This window comes from Hemibagrus wyckioides, linkage group LG27, assembly GCF_019097595.1.
Source record: "Hemibagrus wyckioides isolate EC202008001 linkage group LG27, SWU_Hwy_1.0, whole genome shotgun sequence".
NCBI classification, from domain to species: Eukaryota; Metazoa; Chordata; class Actinopteri; order Siluriformes; family Bagridae; genus Hemibagrus; species Hemibagrus wyckioides.
In genome coordinates this window covers 19,944,018-19,971,841 of record NC_080736.1, presented here as the reverse complement: position 1 = coordinate 19,971,841, position 27,824 = coordinate 19,944,018, and the positions used below count along the sequence as shown (strand labels likewise).

The 27,824-nt window shown below is 42.3% G+C and overlaps 1 protein-coding gene across 2 annotated transcripts; it reads left to right on the top strand.

Moving 5' to 3' along the window:
* Window positions 1–836: 836 nt before the first annotated feature.
* On the top strand, window positions 837–12,052 carry LOC131347799 (platelet-derived growth factor subunit A). Of its 2 annotated transcripts, none has more exons than XM_058382183.1 (6): window positions 837–1,344; window positions 2,906–3,002; window positions 6,564–6,671; window positions 7,157–7,344; window positions 10,517–10,637; window positions 11,519–12,052. In XM_058382183.1, exons 1-6 carry the CDS (start codon window positions 1,252–1,254, stop codon window positions 11,527–11,529), a joined length of 618 nt encoding a protein of 205 aa, XP_058238166.1. In that variant the 5' UTR covers window positions 837–1,251; the 3' UTR covers window positions 11,530–12,052. The 2 variants fall into 2 exon arrangements, with proteins under 2 accessions (XP_058238166.1, XP_058238165.1); XM_058382182.1 differs by having other exon boundaries at window positions 7,154–7,344.
* Window positions 12,053–27,824: the final 15,772 nt, after the last annotated feature.

Here is a 27,824-nt window from a genome sequence, read left to right as displayed (position 1 = left end):
AACCATTCTGTGTAAACGTGAGAGAAAATCCCAGAGGAGTAGCATACTCAGACCAGCCCGTCAGACACAAACCTCCATGCCAAGATCCCATTCTGATCTGATTTGATATGATGTCTATATCTGCATGATTTTATTTTATTTTATTTTTTTTTTGCATTGTGCTGCTTCCCCATGACTGGCTGTTCAGGTGTACAGGTGTTCCTATTAACGTGGATGGCAAGTATACATAAAGCAAAAACTGTGCTCTCAGAAATGCCCTTGTTGTTGGGGTGGTTGTACCATCAAAAGTACCTTTAAAAATGATTTCATGGATATAATTGGACCTTAAAATGACCACAAAGCTTTACTTTAAAATCTGACGGTAAAGAAGGTCTACCTTTAATGCTACCACACCAGCAGCGAGGAACATTTCTGAGAGACAGACTTGTTCGAGCTGGAAGGAAGGTTATGGAGACTCAAATAATCACAATTTACAGCCGAATGAACAACATAGAGGCAGATGCTACCACAAGGAAACCTACACTTATGGACTTTTATCTCTGACACCATGATGTCAGTAATTCACCCTATTTCTAGATATTTTCTGGTAACGCTGAAGTTAAGACATCATGGATGTGTTTAATCATCTTTCCAAAACGACAGGAGAAACTACATTATTTTTTAAAATATCCTTCACTTTTTCCTCTGCTTTTTTTCCGGAGCTTGAAGTCTTAATTAGGGGGGGGGGGGGGTGTGCTCAAGTTCGTGTACGTTACAGGTGGACTGCGCGAGGCTGCGGGAGCGCGTGCGCGCGCGCGCGCCTGTGTGTGTTTTAAGGGAGCGCGCCTCCGTCACATTTTTTTATTTGGAGCCACGAAGCGTTCAGAGTTCATTCACGACTAGACGGAGCTCGGTGAGCGCGCGCTGCACGGAAAACCCCCCGAAAAACAAACAACGTACACGCGCTCGCACCTCAGCCCTGCGACGCGATTTTGGATTACATCAAGGAGGAAAACTTTCTTCACTACCGAGAGGATTCCTGTTTCGTCTTTTTTTTTTTTCTTTTTTTTACTCTTGTTGTTGTTGTTTTAAATCACGCTGACGGCTCGTGCACCATGCAGCGAAGATAAAGGAGGACCCGATTCTTCGTTTCTGGTCACTTGGAACGCGATGATCAAGTCGATCGCGTTTCGGGGATCACGACTCTTCGCCAGCGACCGTGTGTGCGGTCCGATCCTCCATGGGAAGCAGTGAAAGCGCGCGAGAGCGGAGATGAGAGCCGCGCTCTGCTGCCTCCTCGCGTGCTGCTGCTGCTGCTGCTGCTTCTCCGTGCCGCACGCCGCCGCCGCCGCCGCCGCAACCGGGGTGAGCACGCGCTACCACACAGCACACCCCCGCCTGCGCGCGGAACCTCCGCGACACGGAAAAGCATGACGCGCGTTCCGATGATACTGTAACTGTAACGTGTGCGCGCGTGCTGACTAGGTAGATCCGTAGAAAGTCAGAGGGTTCTTCTTGTTATGCAGAACTCTTTGAGAAAATAAAACCTTACATACACATGTATACAATTCCTAGAACGGTAGAACGGGTAACTGTTTAAACCGCCTTTTTCCTCAGAGTGTGTAAGTGTCTACAGTTAGTATTTAAGAACGGTACCACCGGTACCCATGTTTTGAAGAACCCTTTTCCCATGAGAGTGTAATGGCATGAAGGTCCTTTAAAAAAAAAAAAAAAAAAGCTGCAGCAGGAAACCTATTTTATTGAATGTTTGCAGACTACCAGTTTAATAACCCTCAAATGTGACCTAACCTATACTTTTAGTAAATAATTGAACATGCTGAGCTACAGTGTAGAGTGTAGTTTAGTAGACTAATGTTTAATGAGGTTCATCTAGTATCTATAAGTCACCATATGTGTATAGAATATAGTTTAGAGTCTTTAGTTACTACTAATATTGTACTATGTATGTTTAGTAGCCTAATAGCCTAATATAGATGTAGATCATTGTTTAGAAGGCTCGGAGTGTTTTACTAATAACCTACTATATATGTTTTATCGTTAGTTTAGTAGTACTTAACTAGTACTCGTAATCTAGTTTGCAGACCAGAGTTTAGTAATAGTCTAATTATACCGAAATAACTCTGTGTGTTATTGCTGAGAAGGCTTAAAATACTCATCTGCACTAATAACCGACTGTGTGAGACCATAATTATCTAGTGCTGTTACTTTTGAGTGTGTGTACACTGTATTTTAGTCATCTAATAATAGTGATCTAGTAGTAATAACTTCGTATATGTGTGTAGTCTATTGTCTAATAGGCCGCTTGTTGGTAGACTAGCAGTGTTTTATGTAGTACTGATCACCCGGTCTGTGTGTAGACTCTGCATATCTACTTTTCCTTAAGTGAAAGGTTTGTACACGTCTTTCACTACAAGGCATGACTAATGTCAGGTTAGTTTCCATGCAGCATAGGTAGACACTGATGAGTCGTTTTAGTCTGTCCAGAAACACCCAAACAATTACCCATGTTTTGGTTAAGTATGAAAAGTAACAGTCAGTGCTTTGGGGTTTTTCCACTTGCCTTTCACTCAGCCTTTAAATAGGCAGTTTATTACCTTAGCAAAGTACAGAAATGTGGTGGGGTCTAAAAGTCTCCTTTAAAGGTAATGAAGTAAAAGTTTTCCAAAAGTATAAATAATCCCGAGAACGTACATATGCTCCATAATGGTACTCAAGTACTGCAATTGAGGGACATTTACACAAATGTGTAACAACTGTGACATTCGGTTCACCGAGACTCCCATTTCAGCCTAAACACTATTACATTTCTCCTATTTCTAACGACTTTGGACTTTATGCTAAGAGCTAGGTCTGTATATGCTGTCAGTGATTACCCATACTAATGTACCAAATTTTGCTTTTCAAGGAGGCGTTGATTCCTCAAGAGCTAATCGAGAGACTGTCCAACAGTGAAATCCGCACCATGAGTGACCTCCAGCGGCTTCTGGAGTTACACTCTGCAGGTACCCCCACATTGTGTGTCTTAAGAGCTGCAAACTTTGTTCCAAATCAGTAGATTTTAAGAGATTACCTCGTGCTGGAATCTAGGAGATGACATCATACATGAGCTATGGGAGTTATTGGCTGTGCTCCATTGTGGAAGCAGCTAGTGCACAGAGTTCTGTCTACTGTTAGTATACAACTGTAATACACATGACAGTCCATGAGAAGTACACAAAGCTCTGCTTTTATTGTTATTTCTCTTTTGCTTTCCCCTCCCTTTTACTTGGTCATTGTTTTCTTGTATTATCTAGGTCACCTGAGTTACCTCTGTTACATCATCGTGCCATGTAGAAATTTGTGTGTTTTTGTTATTCCCTCATGTACCTTTGTTCTGTGTTATTTCTCTATTCTTTATCTAAATCTTTCATAATTCTTAGTGCACTTAGTTCAGTTAAAGTCATAATTCGCTTAGTGCACTTACGTTATGCACTTACCAGTTTCTGAGCCTTAAATTTACATTAATTTCTGGAAACTAGTCTATATAAACCCAAGCAGCAATGAGGCCTGTACTGTATATGAGGCTTTTACTTTTAATGAAACGCAAGTTAAAAATAAACTATTAGCTGATTAATGCACAAATCTAGCCAGATTTGCCCCATGATGTCAAGGCGCATTTCAACTGTATCTGTTTCGAAATGCTACTAGACCATGATCTAGGATGTACTAGCCATGTACCAGTCTGCAGAATGTAAGTCTTCAAGAAGGACATGGCCCTGATCTGGCTCTGTGTTTTAAAGTTCACATAACTGTCCAGTTGTTTTGATGCCAAGCGCCTCAAGAACTGTTGCCCAGAGACAGGCACTTCTGTCTTGTCTCTGAAGGCGCCGCGAGTACTGCCTGCGTGCGAACTTGTTTGACGGATGTCACTGTTTTGGCCGGTCCTCTCTTGTCGCCCTAGATTAGTCAGTGTCGGAGAAAGAAAGCGTGACGGCAGGACAAAACAAAGAAGTGATTTAAAGTCACAAAAAGAAATCCGACCTCTGGCGACGGTTGACGAGGCAAGAATTCCTGAACTTAGCTACAGCTTTGTGAAGTGTCAGGATTCTGTTGATGATAAATCAAAAGTACAAGCAGGGATTTAGTCATTAGTGATGGTGGTGCCAGTGTTCCCTGGACGGTTGCACTGATTCTGTACCCAGCAAGCGATTGCAAGAATCTTTCCCTCAGAAAAGTAGTAAATGGTTTGGAGCAGGATAATGATAGTGCACAACAGTGCCACTTAATGACAGTTGTCATTAACTATCACTCACAGCACTTTGGAGAACCCAAAGCAAGGTAGTGTATTGTTTGCTTGAGAACCTTCAAGGACTTCCAGTCAGTTGAAGAACTTCCGCTCAAAACCATTTGCTTCACAAAAAAAAGGTTTCAAGAACATTTGGTTAATGCAGAACCAGGGGGCAGAACTTCAGGAGCATCTGGTAAAGAAAAGTGCAAAGGAGCGCCATGAAGAGCGGCGTCTCTGCTCAGCTTTCCCCTGTGGATGCGTAATTGAAATGCAAACGACTGCATGTGTAGCGCTGCTGCAGCTCGAGGGAGGTCAAGAGACTCTCTCCATTATGGCGTTGTCATGCAGCCTTTATGAGCTTAGTGGGGCTGAATGCCAGCACTGTAATGTATTATTCATGTCGGATTCCTAGCGGGCGTGTGTGTGTCTGTGAGATTGCCTCAGGGAGTGTGTTTCTGGAGTCTGCTAACGAGTGTGTGAAAGTCTCGGCTAGTGTGCAGGGTACAGCTCAGAGTACTGAATCAAAGCTACCCTGCCTCCCCGTACCATGCTGGGGCCGTTCCTGGGGTGGAGGGGATGGGGGTGACAACAGGGCCACCACCACCCCCCACCTCTGCAGTGGAACTGATGGTCGGATGTGTGTTCCTGCTTATTTACCAGACTTGCTCTCCTGGGCTCGTTTTACACGCATGAAGTAAGGCAGATAATGTTTCCAGTCAAGAATCTCCACGCAGAGGGTGATGTTAAACTCCATTTGGACCCAGTCAGTCAAAGTCCCCACCGTGGTGCCACTGGAATTCCATTGACCTCCATTCACGGCATCTGCTTGTCTCTGGAAATAGACGACGGTCATATTTTAGTCGGGCTGTCTCGGTGGCTGGAGGAGCTGACAAGCTTTCAGTGATTTCTAGTTGAATTCTAATTCTTGCTTGACGTCTGGGAGCAGCAGGGAGCTACATAAACTTCTCAAACCTTTCTGATCGTGTCGGTCAGGCTCCAGTTATACTCCAAACAAGCCTCTGTAAATGACCCTCAATGACTTGAAGTATATGCTGGCCTTTATAACAGTTTGCTATGAAGTATTTCAATTTTATTATTATTTTTTCATTCATTGTCTCCCGCTTATCCGTAGCGGGGTCACGGGGGCAGCAGTCTAAGCAGGGGTATTTCAATTTTTATTATTATTGTTGTTGTTGTTGTTGTTGTTGTTATTATTATTAAAACCTTCTAAATGCTATTAACACACAGTAATAATCATGATTATCCCATAATCTTGATGTGCATACATTATAGTTTTGACTACTTTCAGTAAATTGTATAATTTATGAAAACTAATGTTTTTGTTTTTTACAGAAATATGATTGGACAAAATAATAATGTAAGGCTTTATACCCCATGATATTCTGATTGGTCATACACTACTGTAATACCTTACAGTTTCCATGGTAACAGGTGTCATGTTTTATACCCAACCTATATGATTCTAACGTTAATACGTAACATAAGATAATGGTGACAAATGATTTTTAATTCTTCACAAATTAGCATGTGAAGCATCACATGAAACTGAAAAACATAATAAAGTCTCATAAGCGATTTAAAGGTGAATGAAACTATAAACGGTTTATAGGTTTATACCTTTACAGCGGTGACTTTTGCACCCTTCTAAATACCAAAGTCTCTGAGCGATAACAAGCGTTGCCATGAGGACAAAATTGTGTACAGTTAGCATAATCTTAGTCTCACTGGGTAATATCAGGGTAGCCATGAAAGAAAATGAAATATGAATTAGTGTGTAGCTTTCGAATCAAAGTTAAATTTTAAACCTCCCCAGTACCATGTTTTGTAGCCCTACGTAGCAGCATGCCAGCTGTTGCCCAGGCCTGTTTCCATGTGTCTGATACATATCTAATTGTTGTCAAGTCTAGACATGCGTAATATGATCTTTTATGACTGCGAGCTTATTCATGTGGTTTTTGGTCGACAATAAAAAGCTAGAAGCTCGTCAAAGCACACTAATCACATGTCCTCAGGTTACAGAAACATAAACTCGTATCTGATTTAAGCGTGCTGTCTGATCATGGCCTCAAGCCAGACTTGACATGATGTGGGCGGGGCTGTAATGACAAGTCATGTACTTGATAAAGGCCATAAAGGTGTTCTAATTAGTGACTAAACAGAATGTACCAAAAAAAATTTGTTTACACAGTTTTGTCGCAATGCTTTTGCAAAGCCAGGTCCTGATTGGTCGGTTTACGGGGACACTGATTTTGTTCTTCTGTTCTGATTGGTGCAGAGAATGAGGTGGTACAGGAGGCTAAGTGGCGCTACAGTAAAGAACATCTCGACCACAACGCCAACCTCAAGAGCTCACACATACGCCCAAGACACAAGAGGAGCATTGGTAAGACACACACAAACACACACAAACACACTCTGGGTAGAGGGTAGAGTAGAGATTCCATACGTGTCAGCGATCATGCTGCAGCCTGTCAGTGTGTGAACTGAATAACCTCCTTAGATAAGCACCAAATCTCTGTTGGATTACTGTAGGTGTGCGGAGTGTGTTGATTCAGCTGTGTGTTTGTGTAGCGGAGTGTGTTGTGCGTGTTGTCTGGCTTTTGAATGCTACAATGACCGATAACCCTGCGTATGTCTGGAATGTCTTTTAACACAACACAATCACTGCAACTACATTTCTTTTTCAACTCCAAATATTACACTTATTACTTAAATGTTAAAAATGGCCGCTTATTGGAGCGAGTCGAGTGGTTTTGTGAGCGCACTTTGACTTTGATGGCTCCAGAGTCAGTTATTCTGTATGTTAGTGCAGCCTTGCCTATGGAGTTCATTTACATTGTGTGTGTGTGTGTGTGTGTGTGGAAGTAGAGGAAGCAGTCCCGGCCGCGTGCAAGACTCGGACGGAGGTGTACGAGATCCCACGCGCTCAGGTCGACCCTACAGCGGCGAACTTCCTCATCTGGCCACCATGCGTAGAAGTGACAAGGTGCTCAGGCTGCTGCAACACCAGCACCATGCGCTGCCATGCTACCAAAAAACAACACCGGAATGTCAAGGTAAAGAGAAACACACACTTTCTCACACAAACACACACACACTTTTCCCTAGCCAATGCACTCACACACACACACACACACCCCACTCTAGAGGTACAAAGGTGAGAGCTTTCCTGTGTGCACACGCCCACTATATACTTCCAGAGCACAGATAACGCCATACTTTATTTTTCTTTTTTTTTTTGCCTTTCCTCCTCATTATTATCTCTTCTCGTCTTTCCTTTGCTCTCGTTCTCCGCAATCCATTCAGACCCAAACAGCTGCGCAGTGCTCAGTTTACCGGCGCATAAAGAAACGCTCGTACGCCCACTGCTCCTTGCCTCGTTCTGTGGAGAAGGTGAGGCCGAGTTAAACCGTGTTCGGAGATAAAGGAAGAACCTGACACGCTATTACACGAGCGGAGGACAAAAGACGGAGATAGATATCGTCTTCTTACACTCACTTTCTCTTTCTCCATTCTTTACACTGGCTATTGTTATATTTTGAGCTCCAGCAGCGCCGAATGGATTTATAGCTTTGGGACAGACAGTTAAAAAAGCATTAACATGGGCTACATAAACCACAGGAACAGGTGCCGCTAGGTTTTTTCTGCTAGTTTTACTTCAAACATTGACAGAGGTTGCTAGGACACGGTACAGATTTAACTCGGCGAGAATTAGCTGATGCTAATTTTCCTTTCAACCTAGACGGAATTAGCTTGGGCTAAATAATGTTGCTAATTCTCCTCTCAGCACTGACAGGGTCAGCTTGGAAACAGCGCGGTTGCTAATTCTCCTTTCAACATGGACAGAGTTAGCTTGGATACAATGCTGAAGCTAATTCTCTTTTCAGCACGGACTGTCAGTGTTGAAAGGTGAATTAGCTTCGATACTGTATCCTGTCAGAGTTAGCTTGGGCATAGTACTGTTGCAAATTTTTCTTTCAACACTGACAGAATTAGCTTTGATAGAGTATTGACGCTAATTCTCCTTTCAAGTCTGACATTGTTAGCTTGGATACAAAGCTAATTCTCCTTTCAGCACTGACAGAATTAGCTTGGACAGAGTACTGTTGCTAATTCTCTTGTTTAACGCTGACAGTTTTAGCTTGGATATGCTATTGAAGCTAATTCTTCTTTCAAGCCTGACATTGTTTGCTTGAATACACTATTGAAGCTAATTCTCTTTAGCTTGGACCGAAGCTAGTTCTCCTTTCAACATTGATAAACTTAGCTTGCATACAGTATTAAAGCTTTTTCTCTTTCTCAGCACTGACTGGTACTTAGCTTAGATGCGCAAATGACGCTAATTGTTCTTTTAACAATGACAGATTTTACTTTGACACAGTAATATTGCTGCTTCTCTTTTCAACACTGACAGAACTGATGATAGTTCTTTTATCACTGACAGAGTTAGCTTAAATATGGTTCTGATGCTAGTTCTCCTGTTAACATGGACGTAATTAGCATTGGATACTGATATACTGGACAGAACTAGCTGGGGTATGTTCTAGCTGTTACTCATGCTAGTTCTTTTAATACTCACTTCATTAGCCTGGTTAGAATATTAATGCTAAGAGAAAAAGACAGAAGTTGCAAAGCTAGAGCACTGATGCTATGTCAGTAAAGATGCTATTTGTTTGTTCACAGTCATAATGCTAACTCTCTTTTCACCTAGTTAGCTCGGTTACAGGACTGTTAGTTGTTAGCCAGCTCATGTTGTTATTAGTTTAGCAGAACGTTAGCGTTCCTTCTGTCAGGCTTTTGAGACGTTTTTTTTTTTTACACAGAAATGATTTGTAATCGTTCGAACTGCAAGATTTTCGGTTGTAGGAGTTAAACTGTAAAGGATTGACGAGTACACAACTAGCATAGTGGCTAATTGTGGCTGTTAAAAAGAGAACTAGCATCAGTACTGCAGACCAGTTTCTGTTAATGGGAAACAAGCATCAGGTTTGTAACCAAATTAAGGTTGATTTCGTTAAAAGTAGAATTAGGGTCATTACTTTAATTAAAGTGGAAAAGCCTCCTGGTGGTCCAGTGGAAGGATCCCGTGCTCTCAGTGCTGCTACCCGGGTTCGAGTCCCAGGCAGGGAGCTGACCCAGCCGCTGAAGTGTTAACTCTCAGTGCCGGCCTGGATAAAACGGGAGGGTTGCGTCAGGAAGGGCATCCGGCATAAAACCTGTGCCAAATCAAAACACGTGGACAAAACGGTCCACTATGGTGACCCCGAACAGGGAGCAGCCAAAAGAAGAACAACAACTTTAATTAAAGTGGAACAGCAGCTTAAATAGTTCGGTTTCAATAATGACAGTAGCTATATAAAGAATAAAAAGTAGATTAGCAATAGTATCGGTGCTAGTTCCAGTTTTGAAAAAAACAAGCTGCTAACCCGAGTAAAGTTAGTTACAGTTTTAACCCGAGACGGATTTTGCTGGTCCAGTCACCGGCGATGGACGCTCTGCTTTACCGAGTCTGTTGTTATGGTAATGGTAAAGATAGTGGCATGGCTTTCGACAGCCACTCAGAGCAGGAGTTTGACTCCAGTGTTGGAGCTAAGCCTTTTTTAATAGCAACCCGATGAGTTTGTTTACATTCATTGTAATTGATTACACCGCTTTCAGCAAGCACTCCAAGCCTGAGTTTGCTTACAGTCCTGACAGGAGTGCTGCTCTTGGCTGCCGACGTGTTGACGCTTGTTCCTCGGCTTGTACTACTGTACAAACGTTTTTAAACTCAAGTGGAAAAGGCTTTATATGTCTGGCAGAGGAAGGGAGGAACGCGAGGATTTCATGGCTGCTGAACTTACTGGGTTTCAGGCCAAAACTTCCCCTTGGGAGCGTTCAATAGCGTTAACCTCGCTTGAACTGCGGGGCCTGTCTGTCTCTTTCTGTGTTTTCCAGAGCTGTTCTCCAGTGTGTGTGTGTGTGTGTGTTGAGACATGAATGGAGTCCTGTATAATCAGGCCTTCAGGGGTTGGTGCAAGTAGTTCAGGAGTGTTTCAGTGTGTGTGTGTGTGTGTGTTTATAGAGAGAAAACCCATTTGAGGTAGATCATGCTACACACCATGTATTTTTCTCACCTGGACTTACCTCTCGCCAAAACCAGAGATAAATAGGAGTGTGTGTGTGTCTAAACTCTTCACACAGCTTTGATACTTACCCTCTCTCTCTCTCTCTCTCTCTCTCTCTCAGGTGGCTAAGATTGAATATGTGCGTCGCAAACCGAAGCTGCGGGAGGTGCAGGTGCAGCTGGAGGATCATCTGGAGTGTGTGTGCGTGTCCAAACACCACACAGAGTCCCGCTTACACACAGGTACACAACCCCCCACCCCCAACAGACACACACGCCATTTCCTTCACCCCCTTTAATCTTGCCAGGCTCCTCAAGTTACACCAAACATCAAGACCTTCTTTATTGTTGCCCTGCCTCTTCTATGCTTTGAATATACTCCAGCCTGTCTTTCCTTCTCTTCCCCTCTTTTCCCATCATCCCTCCGTTCGCAGGCCACTCTAGGGCGAGAGCTAAAAAGAGGAAAAGGACACAGGGAAAAAAGTCAGAAAAAACATACACGCTCGGTTCTTAGAGTAACGCTGCCGCTCGGAATGACTTGGCAGGTAGGAGTCGAGTAACCGCGGCAGCGCAATCGGTTTACCAATCAACCAATCAGCATCCTGATCTGGCGCTCAGGTGGAGGGTCCTGTGGTGCTGACGGGTTTTATCTGTAACTTGTTAACATAGAGATGGATGATTGAGGTGGTTTCGTATGTGATCACTTATGACGTTGGGATACTAATAAACACTGAGCGTGAGGAAGAGGAGGAGGACGAGGACTAATGGCGTTTTCACACTTGAGTCCACACACAAGGACCAAAGGTCCAGGGTTTGTTTGGGGACGGGGCTTCATAAGCTTTGCTTACTAACAAATACCCAGTTTTTTGTTTTATTTTGGTGTCAGAAACTGATTTTGCTTCTCAGCAAATGTGGAGAGCGAACAGGGTTTGGTGTTTGGAGGAAAAAAGCCCAAGTGTGAAAACGACCTGAATGTTCCAGCCTCGTTAATTAATGCTTTAATTCATTCACATGTGTGTTGGAGTGTTTCCTTTATGAACAACTAAAACGCTAAACAATTCCTTTTCACTCCTGTTGTTAACAACAAATACTTTAATACGTGTGTGTGTGTGTTTGCTCCACAGATGTACGGTGAATCTGACTGGATTGTCTTGGAGAGTGTGTGGTGACGTGGTGATGAAGGGGTCGGCCATCTTGTCCAGTTTAAAAATCTTTGCTTCCATCTGTCATCATCGAGCGAAAAGGCAGCCCCGAGCAAAGCGAAGCAATCACTGCCATCCACCCACCTGACCTGGATTAAGCTAAACAGACCGTGAACTTTTGGACTTTTTTTAAAGAAAAGGAAGACACAAAGGAAATTTGCTTCATGGACGGGAAACTATAAAGACTGCAAATTTTCCTGCGTGGGGCTTCAACGTGGAGTCTGAACACTCACAGCGGACAGTCCCGGGCTTGGATCTCGGATCTAGCATGTAATGGACAGACACAATTATTCACTTCTATAGCAAGATTCCTTTCTTCCAGCAAACACTTTTTTTTTTTTTTTTCAGTATACACTCTTATTTTTGTAGCCCCATTTTCTATCGAGACTCATTTGCTGTATGTACAGTAGAAAAAAGCAGCCTTCAATAGCCTTTAATAAACTATTTATAAGTGCACTGGTGGTTTGTTTGTTTTTTGTTTGTTTATAGCTAGGTTCAGTGATATTACTGTAGCATATCATTTGCCTGGAATGATCTTTCGTCTCTCTGTCAAGCCTTGAACAACAAATCATACTTTCAATCTGTTTTTAGAATCAAGTTCCTGCTGTCGCTTATGCTATAGCAGTTATAAACAGTCGTTTTGTTTTGTTTATTATTCTTGTCATGTCAGACTATCATCCCAAATCAATATTTTGTACTCTATATATCGTGAGTATCAAGAAAAAGTACACTTCAAGGACCCGGATGATGCATTTATCAAGTTGTGGAATGTTCCTGCTCACAACTTTTGTAGCATAGAAGTTGCGGGGCTACCAGACATCGATGCTCATGTCACATCTTAAAAATGTCTTTTCCTGCGTTTTATCTGGCATTGTATGATTCAATGTTTTAAAAATTTGCATTCGCTGTCTTTCGGGAAATGCCTTATACTTTCGGTAATTAAAAGAAAGCTGGTGTTGAGACGATGCTACTCCTCGTACGTTATACGGTGAATAGTGTGTTGTATGTCATGTGGGATGCATTTTAAGTCCTGATTGTCCTGAATATCATTCCTCTCACTGTTACAAAGCACCGACATTGGAGAGTCCTTCCATAAACTCCTTCTGCCATATGACGTTGTTTCTACACAAAAAAACGAGTGTGTGCATCATCATGAACTTGTGTTTAACTTTAACAGTGTAGTAGTGGCACGCTGGTGTAAATATCGATATGTGCTGTAAACTTGTGGTTAAGTTTCATATTTAGCTTTTGTTCATACTCTGGACACTGTGACTTGTTTATGCTAGTTACCTAGCAAAGGCTTGCAGTCTACCTCAGAAGCCCGAGTTCCTGAGCGTAAGCAAGTCTTCGTTTAAACCAACTCGTAATCAGTGTTTTAACATTAATCAATGCAAAACTTTGAACGTTTTTGTGATAATCTACATATCCTTAGTCGCTTTTGTCGGTAACATCAAATGAATGTCATTTAAATGGTGTGTAAAATCACATGAAATTGTCTTATCGCAGTTTGCACAGGTTTAGCTAGCTACATCTAGTTCAGTTACATGATTTTTTTTATTTATTCAATCAGACCTTCAACAAAGCCAAGTAGAGTGCTTCATTTGCCCATCCTGAGAAATCCTGTGTATTATTACTTTAGACACACTACCATAATTTCTGGAGTATCACGCCTACCATAAATACTCTAGTAGTCATGCAAAAAAAAAAAAAAAAAAAAAAAATATATATATATATATATATATATATCTGTATCTGTTATAGACTGTACATATCGTTATGTTCAAGTCAAAGAGGGCAAAAAAAAAAAGACGCCTTAAGGTCTGGAAAGTGTTGTAACTGTCAAAGAAGGGAAATTAAAAAGAAAAGGCTGAAAAAAAATGATAAGATGGGGAAAGGAAAAAAAAGAAAAGAGAGCAAGATTCCTGTGTGTTAATGTCATGCAGTTGGGCTTAGCACACCTGTGTGTGTGATTGATGTGAGACTGTGGAGCCTATAATCATACACACACACACACACACACACACAGAGTGAGAGAGCGAGAAAGATGGGGAAAAAAAAAACTAAAGCAGGATGTAGTGCTTCCTAATACAGAGATCCATGTAATCAGGCTGTGTAATTAAATTAGCATTGGTAAGAGGCTTACACACCAAATGCTAATCATTACATCACCGCCAGCTGCGTCTGGTCACGGCGTAGAGAAACACAACAAACCGGACATGTGTTCGCTTGTGGGTAGAAGCCTGAACCCCAAACAGTTGGAGCGGCTTGACGTCGGTTTGCGGCGGAGTTCCATCATGTCAGCGCGGCGTGTAAAGCAATATCCTTTTCTTCAGCCATAAAAGTGCGAGGGCTTTCGCATGTTTTCCCACACGCTGCCTCGCAGGATCGCGTTTGTCCCGGCGTGTCCCCCTCGTACACTAATTTTTCGAGGACGGAGAGCGCTCGCTTTCAGTGCCACAATAGCGCCAGTGTGTTTGGGATGTGTGTGAAGAGCCGTTTCCACAGTTGGCACGGGTTTTTGTGGATCTGCAGCGGCGTGTGTACCAGCTGACCCTGTTATGATAGGAAAACTTGAATATGCTTGACTATGTGCATTCAGAAAGTTTTTACACCCCTTCACTTTTTCCACCATTTGGAACAATACAGCCTTGCTTTTAAAATGCTTTATAGTGTCTTTTTTTTTTCCTTCTTGAAATGAAAAGTCTTTCAAAGTTATAAAAAGTCAAATATCACGTTTCTAGGACACTTAAATTTGAGCTGTTCTTGTTTTCATGGCTCAGGCTTGAGAAGTTTTTAGAAACGTTGTCTTCCCTTTAACACAGGATTGTATTGAGGCACAGGTTCCGGGTACGAATATAATATTTCTGCAGCTTTGACGTCCGTGAAGAACGCTGTGCCTTTCATTGTTGTGGAGTAAGCATTAACAACAGAAGTCCACTGTTCTGACATGCATATGCATCAGAATGCTCGCCAAAGCTGCCCTAAACACCCTGGTCAGCTGCCCTGGTAGAATGGTGAAGTCGTCACTCGCTCTCAACCCCTGGTAGAGAAATGTTTCACCCAGGTTATCAAGCTAACACGTTAAAAAACCAAGCAACAAACTAGCTCTATCTAAAACACTGACAAGTAGCTAGCTTGTTCAAAATAGTTTAAATCCTTACCTTTAATTATCAACACAGGAAGTCACTGAATCCTAAATGATCAAGTTAACTTCTAATCGAACTAAGATGTTCCTATGCAATTTTAAAAGTTGCTGGCTTGATAGAAATGCCTAAACGTCTTAGCTTTTATCTTCAACTTGGGAAAACTAGAAATTTAGTAGCTAAAAGAGAAGTTATCAAGCTAAGATGCTCAATTACTAACACGCTCACGGTATCTAAAATATTTCCAATGTAGGTTTATAAGTAGCTAGCTTGTCATAAACGTGTTGGTTTTCATTTTCAACATGTCGAAGTAGAGATTTAGCAGCTGGATTATGTTTTCAAGCTATCTAGAGCCAAAACATATATACGTAGCTAACTTGTTAGCTTTCATTTTCAGCGGTGCTTAATGTGTACAGAGTGAACCGACGCTGTGTTAGAGTGTTACGCCCGGACGCTTAGCAACAGAATCAGAAACTGAACAGCATTTCAGCATCACATCACGTGATTCACAGGAACGTAGCAACACAGAAAGGCGTGATATAGCGAGGGAGAAATACACTGTGTGATACGAATCAACAGCTGCTTAACTACACAAACAATAAATAGAAATCTGTGAAAGATACCCACACCTGAACTATTTTTTCCTCACTGTTCCTCATGAAAGCGTAAGACACAAACACTGTATTTATCCAGTCATAGTTGTTAATATGCAAATATGCAAATAAGAAGACGTCGGGTTAGGAAGAGCAAGGATTAAAGCATGAGCGGTGTGGAGCATCAAACAATCCAGGATTTTGTTTACTCAGGATTTATGATGACCCCCGGGGAATTACGTCACGTGTGAATAAAAGCTGTATAAAATGTTTCATGAGGCTCCTTTAAGAAGCTCCTTAAACAGAACGAGGAAACATTGCTAAGCTGTACTACATGATTCAATGAAATTTATCTAAAAGATAACAAGAATATGTGTGTGTGTGTTTCTCAAGGATAGTTTGTACAGATCTGTTGCACCGACTTCTTCAGCAGAGTAACTTAATTCTGTGGCTGATCTCCTCTCAAAGCTCCTTTTTTTGCAGCAGACAGTGTAAATAAGTCAGAAGCCATCAGGCCGCCGGATCAGTTTCTGACCTCAGAACTGGACAAAAGACAGAATTTTCTTTCTCATACTCGCATTTCAAGACGACTCGCTTTCTTCGCATGGCTGGTTTTCAGACCAGCAGCAGAAACGAAGGCCGTGTTAAGAAAGCTGGCTCAAGGATAAGTAGATAACGGCTAGCAGCTAGAAGGTGCTAAAACTACCACTGAAGTGCTTCAAATTCTATACTCAGTGAATTTTAGTTAGCAAAAAAAAAAATTGCTTAAAAGGACATTTCTTCCATCAAAGTAGAAATTTAGTAGCTGCAACACAAGTTATCAAGCTAAACATGTGCAACCAAGCAACAAGCGAGCTCGATCTAAAACTTTTACAAGTAGCTAGCTTGTTCGAAATTGTTTAACTCCTTACCTTTAATTATCAACATAGAAAATTATCCATTTAGTCGCTGAATCCTAAATGATCAAGCTAATAAGTTAAGAATAGTTAAAGCTAAAATCTTTCTGTACGGTTTTCACGTCGCTAGCTTCATAGAAATACCTAAACATTTTAGCTTTTACGTAGAACATAAAAAACAAGATTTAGTCGCTTAGAATGTCTAAAATATTTAGATGGAGGTTTTTAAGTAGCTAGCTTGTCATAAACATGTTAATTTTCAACATGGTGAAAATTATCTATAAATTATCTTTATTTAATTAATACAATCATCTATTAGCTGGATTATGTTCTCAGGCTAAGTTACAAGCTAGCTAGAGCCAAACATTTATATGCAAGTAGCTAGCTTGTTTAAAAACAAAACAAAACTAAAATTCTTACCTTTACTTTTCAGCATAGCAAAGTTTAGTAGCTGAAATCTCATTTATCAAGCAAGGATGTTGACCTAAGTAACAATCTTGCTTTTTTTTTTAGTAGCAGCTTCTTTTTTTTTTTAATACATAAACCTCTTACCTTTAATTATTAACAAAGCAAACAAAGACATTCAGTAGCTGAATTATAGTTATTAAAAGTTAATAATGTCAGATGTCAGCTTAGAGGTTAACCAACTAGCTAAAGCTGATAAGTTTTGTATAGTTTTACGGCTTATTGTTTACAGTTTTTGCCATAAATTGCTAAACGTGCCATCTTTCGGTTTCAACATAGCAAAGTTGACGTGCGTTATTGAGCTAAGATTATTAACAAACAAAATATTTATACGTAGGTTTTGTGTCATTCATTTTTAAACTTGTTGGCTTTAATATAGCAAAATAGACTTTCAGTAGCCAAGCTATCAAGCTAACACTTGAATGAAGTAACAAGCTAGCTACATGCAGGTTTCTAAGTTGCTAGCTTGTTAAAAACACCAAATTCTTTCCTTATGTTCAACATTGCAAAGTTGCTGGATTTGTTATCAAGTAAATACGTTGACTTTCATACCAAACCTTTTCGAAGTAGCTAGCTTGTGATAAATATTTAATAAAGTAGCATGTTACTTCACGTTACGTTGCATCTGTGAGGGAGATGCTTGAGTTTTTCGAAGCTTCTACATGGTTCTAACGTGCCGTCGGTCTTGTAAACCGCGTACACAACCTTCACCGTGTGACCCTGTGGGAAACTGGCCCAAACTGGCCCAAAATCTCTCGTTCACGTTTGAATGGCCAAAGATAAACGGCTCCTACAGTTCCTAGCAAAGAAGACATCCGGAGAGCTACTTTTCAATCGCGCTCTGGAATGCGCTGGAGCTGTCCAGACAGGATTGGGTTGCTTAAGTTTAAAATCAAGGCAGAGTGTACAGATTGTGCATTTCATACGAGCAGGAGTTGGAGCCCGGGGGCAGGTTAGTCCATTTCCTGTTTTCTTAGATCACACCTGCCCACTTCCTGCAACCAAAAGGGCTCCGGTCGGCTGGACGACATGCAGCAGGGTTTTTTTTTTTTTTTAATAACTTCATTTATTTAAGGTCTCGAACTTCTTGTATCATGCCAAAGCTGTTTCTTTTCGGCTTTCGTTTAAAATCAGTGCAACGTAGGCTGGACATGGTGGAGTAATCGCCCCCGCCCAGCTCAAAGCTCTTTCCAGATGTTCACCGAGAAGCCGAATTTACAAGAGAAACACGGTGCGAGACGAATAAATCCACTGTTTTTTGTTGTTTTTTTTATCGCTGAAAGAATGTAGAGTCCTGCACCGACAGGCGTGAACACGATCGCACGATTAAGCGGCTTTCTATATGTTTATGTAGCTGCGTGTCTCGCTTAGGGATTTGACAGTTCTCAGAATAAGAAAAGGGAAACGAAGGAGGAATGGGGGCGTGATTTTTCCCCAAAAAAATCTATTCATCTGTCCTAGAGCCTTTGATTCATCTGTCTGTTCTTCAGCAGGTTTACTGGCTGAAATTCTGGCTGTGTTTCAAAAGGCACATATTTCTGGAAGGAGTCTCCAGTGTCAGTGCATCATACTGGAGGATTTTGCGCTTTCTGGTTGTCTTATTATGTCATAAAAGAAACAGGCTGGTGACGTTTTATCTAACTACAAGATTCATTAATCAGGAAATCATTTGCAAAGTCTAATGACGTGAATAAAAAATTAAGAAAGTTTACTTTTATAAGAAAAATTCACATTTTCCGCTGATTATTTTTCTATAACAGTTTAAACCACGGTTTGTTTGTTTTTTTTTTTAACAGTTACATCATCAGTGTTTACTTTTGCGTGCGTTTTCTCCCTCAACAGCTCGGGTGAGGGGGCGTGGCCGAGGGCGGGCTGTGAGTGAGAGCTGGAGTGCAGGGTAATGAGCAGGTAACAGGAGTGAGGGTTCACACCTGTGTGTGGTTAAGGAGAAGCTTATGTTTTATTCCCTCCAGAGTTGGAGTGTATATTTGAGTGAGTAAGAGAGAGTGATTTAAAAAAAAAAATAGAAAGAAAGAAAGAAAAAAATGTAAATAAATCTGTTATTATATATGTACATGAATGGACGTTTGTGTGTGTTGGTGTTTCCCAAGCAGTGTGATGCTATTTGTGTATTATGGAGGTGTGTGTGTATGCTAGAGAGAGAGAGAGAGAGAGAGAGAGAGAGAGAAAATAGAGAGAAAAGAGTATGTGTGAGGGAGTGTGAGAGAGAGAGAAAATAGTATGTGTGTGTCTGAGAGAGAGAAAGAGTGTGTGTGATGCTATTTATGTTTTTTTTTAACATAGTATATTTTGTGTGTGTGTGTGTGTGTGTGAGGGAGTGAGTGAGAGAGAGAGAGAGAGAGAGAGAGAAAAGAGTGTGTGTGTGTGAGGGAGTGAGAGAGAGAGAGAGAGAGAAAAGAGTGTGTGTGTGTGAGGGAGTGAGAGAGAGAGAGAGAGAGAGAGAGAGAGAGAGAAGAGTGTGTGTGTGTGAGGGAATGAGAGAGAGAGAGAGAGAGAAAAGAGTGTGTGTGTGTGAGGGAGAGAGAGAGAGAGAGAGAGAGAGAGAGGGAAAAGAGTGTGTGTGTGTGAGGGAGTGAGAGAGAGAGAGAGAGAGAGAGAGAGAGAGAGAGAGAGAAAAGAGTGTGTGTGTGTGAGGGAGTGAGAGAGAGAGAGAGAGAGAGAGAGAAAAGAGTGTGTGTGTGTGAGGGAATGAGAGAGAGAGAGAGAGAGAGAGAGAAAAGAGTGTGTGTGTGTGAGGGAGTGAGAGAGAGAGAGAGAGAGAGAGAGAGAGAAAAGAGTGTGTGTGTGTGTGTGTGTGAGGGAGTGAGAGAGAGAGAGAGAGAGAAAAGAGTGTGTGTGTGTGAGTGAGTGAGAGAGAGAGAGAGAGAGAGAGAGAGAGAGAGAGAGAGAGAGAGAGAAAAGAGTGTGTGTGTGTGAGGGAATGAGAGAGAGAGAGAAAGAGAGAGAGAGAGAGAAAAGAGTGTGTGTGTGTGAGGGAGTGAGAGAGAGAGAGAAAGAGAGAGAGAGAGAAAAGAGTGTGTGTGTGTGAGGGAGTGAGAGAGAGAGAGAGAGAGAAAAGAGAGTGTGTGTGTGTGTGTGTGTGTGAGGGAGTGAGAGAGAGAGAGAGAGAAAAGAGAGTGTGTGTAAGAGATGCTATTTGTCTTTTTTTAATGTAGTGTATTTTGTGTGTGTGTATGAGAGAGAGAGAGAGAGAGAGAGAGAGAGAGAGAGTGTGTGTTTCCCAAGCATTGTGATATTATTTGTGTTTTTTATGTATAGTGTGTGTGTTGGTGTGTGTCTCTGTTTCCCAAGTAGTGTGATGCTGCTGTGAACTGTGATTTCAGTTAAAATTTTAAGTGTGTGTGTGTGTGTGTGTGTGTGTGTGTGTGTGTGTGTGTGTGTGTACGCTGGTGTATTTGTCACTGATTTCAGTTTTAACGCCTTCCCAAATTAAGCTGAAAGGCATGGAGCATGAGAAAGGCACTAAAGCTCTTCAGCACCTCTCTCCCTGTGAAAGCTGATTTGCTACGGCACACATCAGGACCGCTTCCAGATTTTCCTTCTCTCTTTTGGTCCACTCACCATCAGACATTTATATAGTACATGCTGTACGTCAGGCAGACATCTCAGAAAAAGGTACCTTTTTAAGGAAGGTTGAAGCAAAATGCTTGAATTCTGACTGAATCTGCAATCACACTGAACAGGTCTGAACTTTCTATTTGCTTTTCATGCATGTAATAATCCACCAAGGTCCTAAACTCCCCAGATTGCATCTAAGTATACACACACACACTCCATTTAGGGATTACAGGGTGCGTCTTGAACTCCTTTTGTTCATGTTTGGATTTAATCCTGCAGATTCTCCACCGCAGAGCCATTAAAAGCCAGCACGACACGGGCGCTACTCCCACGCCGAGCGAGAGATAAAGAAAGAGAGAGAGAGAAAAGCTGGGCATAACTCTGAAATACTATGTTGCACATGTTAAAACAGCTTGCACTTTTGATGTCGATTTGGAAGTTTGCATGCCTGAGCAGAGTACACACATATACGGATTCGAGAAACGCGCACACACACACAGGACATTAATGTACAGTACAAAGACAAAGTAAAGTTTTGTTGGCATAGCGCTTTTCATATTCATCACAGTGTAGCTTTAAAGATCCCTGTCAGAGTTTTCTGTTGTGTTTTCAGTAAAAAAGTAGATTTCGGACAAATCGTGGTTTCACGTGGAAATGTTTTTTTTTTGGGCTGCTGACAATAGAGCGAAGGAGTCGAGTAGGGAAGGAAGGAAGAAGGAAGGATGGACAGACTAGACAGAGGGGGAGGAGGAACGTGGGGTGAAGGAATGAGTGGGCACGGCTTGGGGTATCTGGGGCAACGGTGTGTGTGTGAGTGTGTGTGTGTTTTTCCTGCTGAGTTATAGCCAAGGGTCAGTTTTTACTTTGCTGAATGGACAAAGGAAATAGCTTATGAGCTGACAGGAGGAGTCTCTAAATCACTGCACTCTCCCTTTTCACCCACTGAGCAGTTGTAGGGAGTTCGTCCCACAGTGAGACGGGGAGCGGCATGACCTTTTCGGACATATATTCTGGCTAATCTAATATTAAACTAGCAGAATAAGAAAGGAACGAAACACGTGGCGGTGATGTCAGCACCCGAACGTTGGTGAATGTCGTTCTATAGTAGGAACGGTGGGGTGCTGACACTGGAGACTCCTTCCACTGGTGGTCAATAAACATCTCCTTGCAGACAAGCTTGTAATTTCAATGCTTTACATGTCTGTGATCTCATGAGTAAGCATGGAGCGCCAAGAACCTTTAGCTAGAACTACTGTAAGATCTTTAGTTTACGTTGAAAACCTTTTGACCGATCAGAATCGAGAACTCGTGGATTTAGCTATTAAAGAACGCTGAAAACGTTTTTCATTTCCTCCGTTCCGTGTTCTGTTCTCCCCCACCTTCATGCTTGGGTTTCAATTCTCCCTGGTGGCTTTAAGTGCTGGACCCAGATGAAGGACGGAGAGAATAAAAGAGATGAAGACAGGAACCGAGCGGAGGAAGAAAGGGAATCAGCCGGAGAGAGCCGACATCCTTTAGAGGACGTCAAAGCTCCTCAAAACAGCACCTCACCTCAAAGGAGACGCAGTGAGACAAAGAGAGAGAATGAAGTGGGCACTTCACACAGAACAAGAGAGTCATGTCTAAAAAAAAAAAAAACAAGTTGGGTGGAAGAGATTGACTTAGGGGAGGAAAGAAAAGCAAGAGCACAGACAATTCATAGCAAGCAAAGTGTGAACTTCCTGAACTGCCCAATTGCCTGAGGCAAAAAAGGAAACCACAGGCCAGATAGTCCAGGACAAAAGAGGGAAACGACAAAAAAGTCTCCCTCGATCAAGAATTGTATATGATTCTTTTAAAAATGTAAGCATTCTGCAGCGTCTGCACCCGTTCTGTAGTATTATATTTTTTGCACATCCACATTGTAGCTGCGCTCTGAGGTCCTCGAGGTCAGTCATGTCCAATGATAAAGTTCTGGGTGGTCGGAAAAGGACCAAACCATCTGCTCTCTTTCAGCGTCAATGGAGGAGGCCATGTGTCCAGTTTGCTCTGCTTTCCATATATATCACGCAAACAGAATTGTGTGAAGGGAGAGAAATAGCAAGGGATGGAAATGAGGGCCGGTTAAAGAGACATAAAGACTGATTTAACTGCCGTATATTCTCTGCCTCCCCCCACGCAAGGGCTCCATCCATGACATCTGACCTTTGGCCTGTGACACAGGCTTTTGTCAAGCAGTCAGGTGCCGACTCGCCCTGCATTGGGATCAGATTCCAGCATGACACACACACACACAAATGCCAACACAATGCATAGCTTTGCTATATATACTTTTACTTTGTGTATATTGTCGTTTCTGGGTGCATTTTTCACATATTGTGTTGACAGAAATCAGCCCTAGGCATAATTTAACACTATCTCTTCCCATCACGATGGGATTTTTTTTTTAAAAAAAGAGTCAATCAGTAGACCGGCATCGTCCTTAAGCCGCAAGTGTGGACTTGTGAGCTTTTAGAACAAAGGCTCTGATTTAAGTGGATCGTCTTCACTCTCATCCGGGTTTCGGCTGCACTCTCCGACTCTTTGTTGTGCGTTCATCCACCCACCCCATCCACCTCTGGGCCCCTTGAGGAGGATCTGAGGGCTTACTGAGAGGGATCAAACAGTGGCAAGACCGGAGCCTTTCAACTCGGCAGCGCAGCCGAGATTAAGGCAGAGACGTCTAGGGGGTTATAATAAAAGAGTTTGGGAGAGCCTACAGGGTAGAGCGCAAAGAAAGAAAGGGGAACACAGAGCAAGGAAGATGCCAGCTGTTGTTTTTATAATATACACCGCTTTCTTGAAAGAACTTGCTGAGGAACCGGTAGAACTCTGCGACTTGCTGCCTGCTCGCAATCGCAACCTATGGCAAATGTTGGGGTTTGATCATTCAGGAGTAGTGCAAAAATATATATTCTTTAAGGTTACAGTAGTGCCTGAACATTGGGTTTGATAAATCTTAAGGTTCCATCTACTACCTTAAGGGCTCTTGGTCCACCTGGGGCACAGGTGTCAAATCTACAGTATTCCCTACTCGGGATACTGTTCTAATCTTAACCACAGTTAGAGTTAACTAGGCTTGCGATTTCTGGTGATGTGTTAAGCCTCTGTTGGACAGATTCCTAAAGCCTTAGTCATTGCAGACTATTTCTCTTTGATAAGAGAAAGCACAAGAAAAGATCCTGAAAAGCTCCTGACTTACGTATAATACGGCAAAACTGGCAAGCACACATACTGTATACGCTTAGGGCAGGCATGAGATATCCTGCCATTTGAGATGGCTTACACTTCAAAGGGGCGAAATATGTGCTGAGATATATAATGATTCCAAAGAGGAGAGACAGGTGAATTTATTGGCAAAAGCAACGGCGGCGTGTAGGGGTATTGAGAGGAAAATCATGGGTAAGAGTGGGTGAGAAGTGAGATGTTGGTGATTGTAGTGAGTGGTAGCTAAAAGTAGGAAAAGGAGCGGTCGTATAAACAGTACACACAGAGTTGAAAGCAGGCATGTGTATATATAAGTCTGAGGTAAAGTTTAATGGAGAGCAAATATTGGTGAACTGGGAGAGGAATTATGAGGTGGGGTAGGGTGAAAATGGATTGAGGAAGGAATATAAAGTTGGGGTAGAGTTAAATTTGAGTAGGCAGGTATGTGGCAAGCCAGACTTCTTATTTTCTCTAGAGAGTCTGGTACATTTTGTCAGTAAACATTAACTAAAGAAGTGACTAATTTCATAGGACTGACCTTGCAAATGGCAAACTACATTAACTTACAACTAATTGTGTCAAACAAGACTCTCACACACCATTCAAAGACCCTGTGAAACCTTTTTCTTTTTTTTGGATCCTGTGCCTGTATCTTGCTCTAAAAACTTCACTGTTCCACAGTGTTCAAATGGTTTAGTGTCCAGTGAGTATACTCAAAAATATGGCTAGCCAATCAGAATGCAATGCTAAAGATTTCGAAGCTTGTGGTCAGCTAATTCTATAAAAGCTTTCAGATGATGCACGAGAGGTGGGTGGACATTCTGAGAGGAAGGACACATATACATTACTGCACAGTGAAATTCTTTCTTCGCATAACCCATCATTGGAGGGATGGGTTCAGAGTGCAGGGTCAGCCATGATGCAGCGCCTCTGGAACTGGGGGTGGCGATTTATTGAGGGCCTTGCTCAAGGGCCCAATGGTGGCAGCTTAGCAGGTCTCAGTGACCTGAGACTATTCATACTCCTAAATGCTTCTTTAGATTTATTTTCCCAGCAGTTTTCTCTGCATGGTCATGGTCAGCCTTCACTAGTCTCTCTCCAATGTCACTTTATTTATTTTGGAACTCTGACGGTTGAATAGCATTGAAATGAACAGAAGACAGCGCTACTGCAGAAACATTCCTTTGTGACCAGACCCTCAAGCATATAAACTAAAGAATTTGTAAAAGCTCTTAGCCCCCCAAGTGTGTGTGTATGTGTATGTGTGTGTGTGTATATGCATGTGTATGTGTATGTGTGTGTATATGTGGGTGGTCCAGCCAAGGCCCTCTCCTCGGTTTTGTCTGGCCACAGTTGCTCTGTTGCTTGCCGCTAGTTTTAGTCGTCATCAGGGAACTGCAGCCGCTATAACAGCCACTTCAGATTTTATCGTGGAAAGTAAAAGGGTCCCTGGTGTAAAAGCTTGGCACGCTCAAAAAGATGTCTAAAAGCACAGGCAGGAGCTGAAAGCGATGAACACATCGCAGGAGGAGACGAGGCTGACGCTGCTTGAGAGAGAGCGGACTCCACAAATCTTGTGGCTCAGAAAGAGAGATAAATGCAGGATAATGATGATGATTAGAAGATGAAAGAGATACAAAAGGGATGTTGATGTTCTCTACCTCTATCTTTCATCTTTCCACCAACACAAGCATATTTATCATCCTACAAAAGCATAAGCTTTAAATTAGGTGCGTCAGCAGTTTAGCAGATTCTTGCCATATTTGAGCTAGTCGGAGCTCAACAATAACAAATAAATAAAACCCTGTTAATGTTATCTCCAGCCATTTCCTTTTTTGTCGCAGCAAATCCTCTTTACAATGCCTTCATTAGCTTGTTCTGGGTCACGGTGGTGAATCTGTGGGATTGGCCCCAGGCCTGGGCTGGTACGGCTGTCTCCTGCATATACAGCTCTGTATTAAAGGCTTACATTTTATGGCCTGCCGTTAACCTGGAGGTCACTCTCTTCTCAAATACCTAGCCTCGGCCCGGCTAATCCTGCTCACCTGTGCTGCCGGGATTGTCCGAGCACCTGCAAGCCGGAACGGAGAGAAGGTCCTCTGTTCGAACGTGTTCAATGCTTCTGACTAAAGTCCTTTTTTCGTTTCGGTGCAAAGTGTTTGTCCACTCTCAAGGACCTGTATTGTTTCATTCTGAAATAGCATTACATCACTGAAACAATATTTACTGAGCAGCGATAAAGCATAATGCCTTTTATTAATGGAGTCCATATCAGGTGTGAGGTAGCTCAGGTGGAAACAATAAAACAAGTTTCACTGTATGTTACATTCAAAGGAAAGATATGTCAATGTCACATTTTGTTTAAAACAGTAACATCTTCAGACAGACGCTTAGCCACTTTATTAGCAACACCTAAGCAGAGCATGTGGCCACAGTGCAGTGCATCAAATCAGAAAGAGTTTCATTCACAACAAACATCAGATTTGTGGGCAAACGCTCCCTAGAGTTTTTCTCCCCCAAAAAAACAATGCCATGTTCACGAGAGCAGGCGGAGGCGAACGGTCAGACTGGTTTGAGCTGACCAGAAGGCTACAGTAACTCAAATAGCCACTCTTTACAGCCGTGGTAAGCAAAAAAGCATCTCAGAACATGCCGGAAACTTGAGATGTAAGATGGTTGACAACAGCACAGCAGGTTCTGCTCCTGTTAGCCAACAACAGACCCACCAAAAGAAGACACGTGACTACAGTGTTCTGTAAATCTGGTCCATGAAGCTAAGCTCTAACATATAGCATGTATCTAAAAGGAATATACCATAAATTCTAACGAAATCCAGGCTCTAACGACTAACCAAATCTTGTGTGTAGTCAGTAGAAATCTTCGTTCCTCTGGGAGTCACCAGCTCCACAAGAGACCTTTGTGTATTACTGTATGATTTAATCATTCCTATACATCTTTTTAGGAAAAAGTTATATAATTTTTAATTTATTATATATTTTTATTGGTGGCATAAATGACTCCTTCTTGCTCGCTAGAGAGACCTGTAGCTTTTCTGCTCTCAAACGCTCCTTTTATGAAGTTTTCCTTGACGACTTGAGTCGCAGACTAAAATTTGAGTTTGGAAATTTTTTTTTAATGGTTTGCTCTCTTGCTGTCTTACACACACACACACACACACACACACAGGGCCAGTCGGTGGGAACTATGGCAGTGCGGTAATGTGTTGCCTTGATCAGAATGCTGTGGTTATGTGGAAAAGCTGTCATTAAGCAGCGGAGAGATATATATCAGACTGTAGTAAGTGTGTGTGTGTATACGTAATGCGAACATGGGCTGCCTTGGGCATGCAGCCAGGGACAACCACTTCGTTACCCAACCTAATACACCCTAAAACCCATATGCCATGGCTCCACACACACACACACACACACACACATATACACACACACACACGCACACACAGAGCGCTCATTTCCACTATAATGAACCATCAGTGGTGATTCTGTAGATTATTTGATGTAATAAGCCACACAAAGGAGTCTTTCTCCCCTGGAAACTTTAAGTCGGCCGAAATGCCAGCAGCGCCCCGAGCACGTACTCCATGCCTGAATACACGCTGAATACACGCTGCTATTCAGGGCTGCCTGGTGACGTCAGAAGAAACGAGCGGCTAATGACGCAAAGGCCAAACGCAGTGCATGCAAAGTTGAAAAACAAAGAAATAAAGCTCATGTATGCGCGCGCGTGCATTCTTCCCAGGTTTTAAATAAAGCAAGTGCTGAGTGGCCTTTGATCGAACTTTTCTCCTTGTACCTGTTTACTCGGGCGTTTAAAGGCTTAGCGTGTATATGTAGCACTTTTAACGTGTCATCGTCACAATGCAGCTTTATAGAAATCCAGGACTAAACCTTTAATGAGTGACTCAAAGGTGAGCGTGTCAAGGAAATTCTCTCTTACAACATGACGGTAAAACCCTAAAGCCAGGCTTGTGGCTTGTGTGTACTGCAAGTGAAATCTTGTCATCCGTCTTCTCGTGCTGTACCACTCCATCTCTCCGTGTGATGCTGGAAATGACGTCACTGTTCGCCGTTTAAGCGGTTAGCGCACGGTTTTGCTAAGAACGAGAATATATGGACGTGCAGGACACTGTTGTTACTGTTCTGTCATTACCTGGGTGTTTTTCTTTTTCCTCGCAGTGACTGTTGGATTTAAACGCAGGGTATGATAGCGACGACTCGAACCGAAGGCTTCGGACATCAGATCGTGACACGGCTCACGTTACATGATGTCTGACGGAAAAATGTGCCCAGCTCAAGAGAAGCCTCCA

Excerpts from the sequence above, each read along its gene's own strand:
- LOC131347799 (XM_058382182.1), top strand. The coding sequence starts at position 1,252 with ATGAGAGCCGCGCTCTGCTGCCTCCTCGCGTGCTGCTGCTGCTGCTGC. Across the intron at positions 3,003-6,563 it reads TCTGGAGTTACACTCTGCAG|AGAATGAGGTGGTACAGGAG; the intron begins GTACCCCCACAT and ends TGATTGGTGCAG. Across the intron at positions 7,345-10,516 it reads AACAACACCGGAATGTCAAG|GTGGCTAAGATTGAATATGT; the intron begins GTAAAGAGAAAC and ends TCTCTCTCTCAG.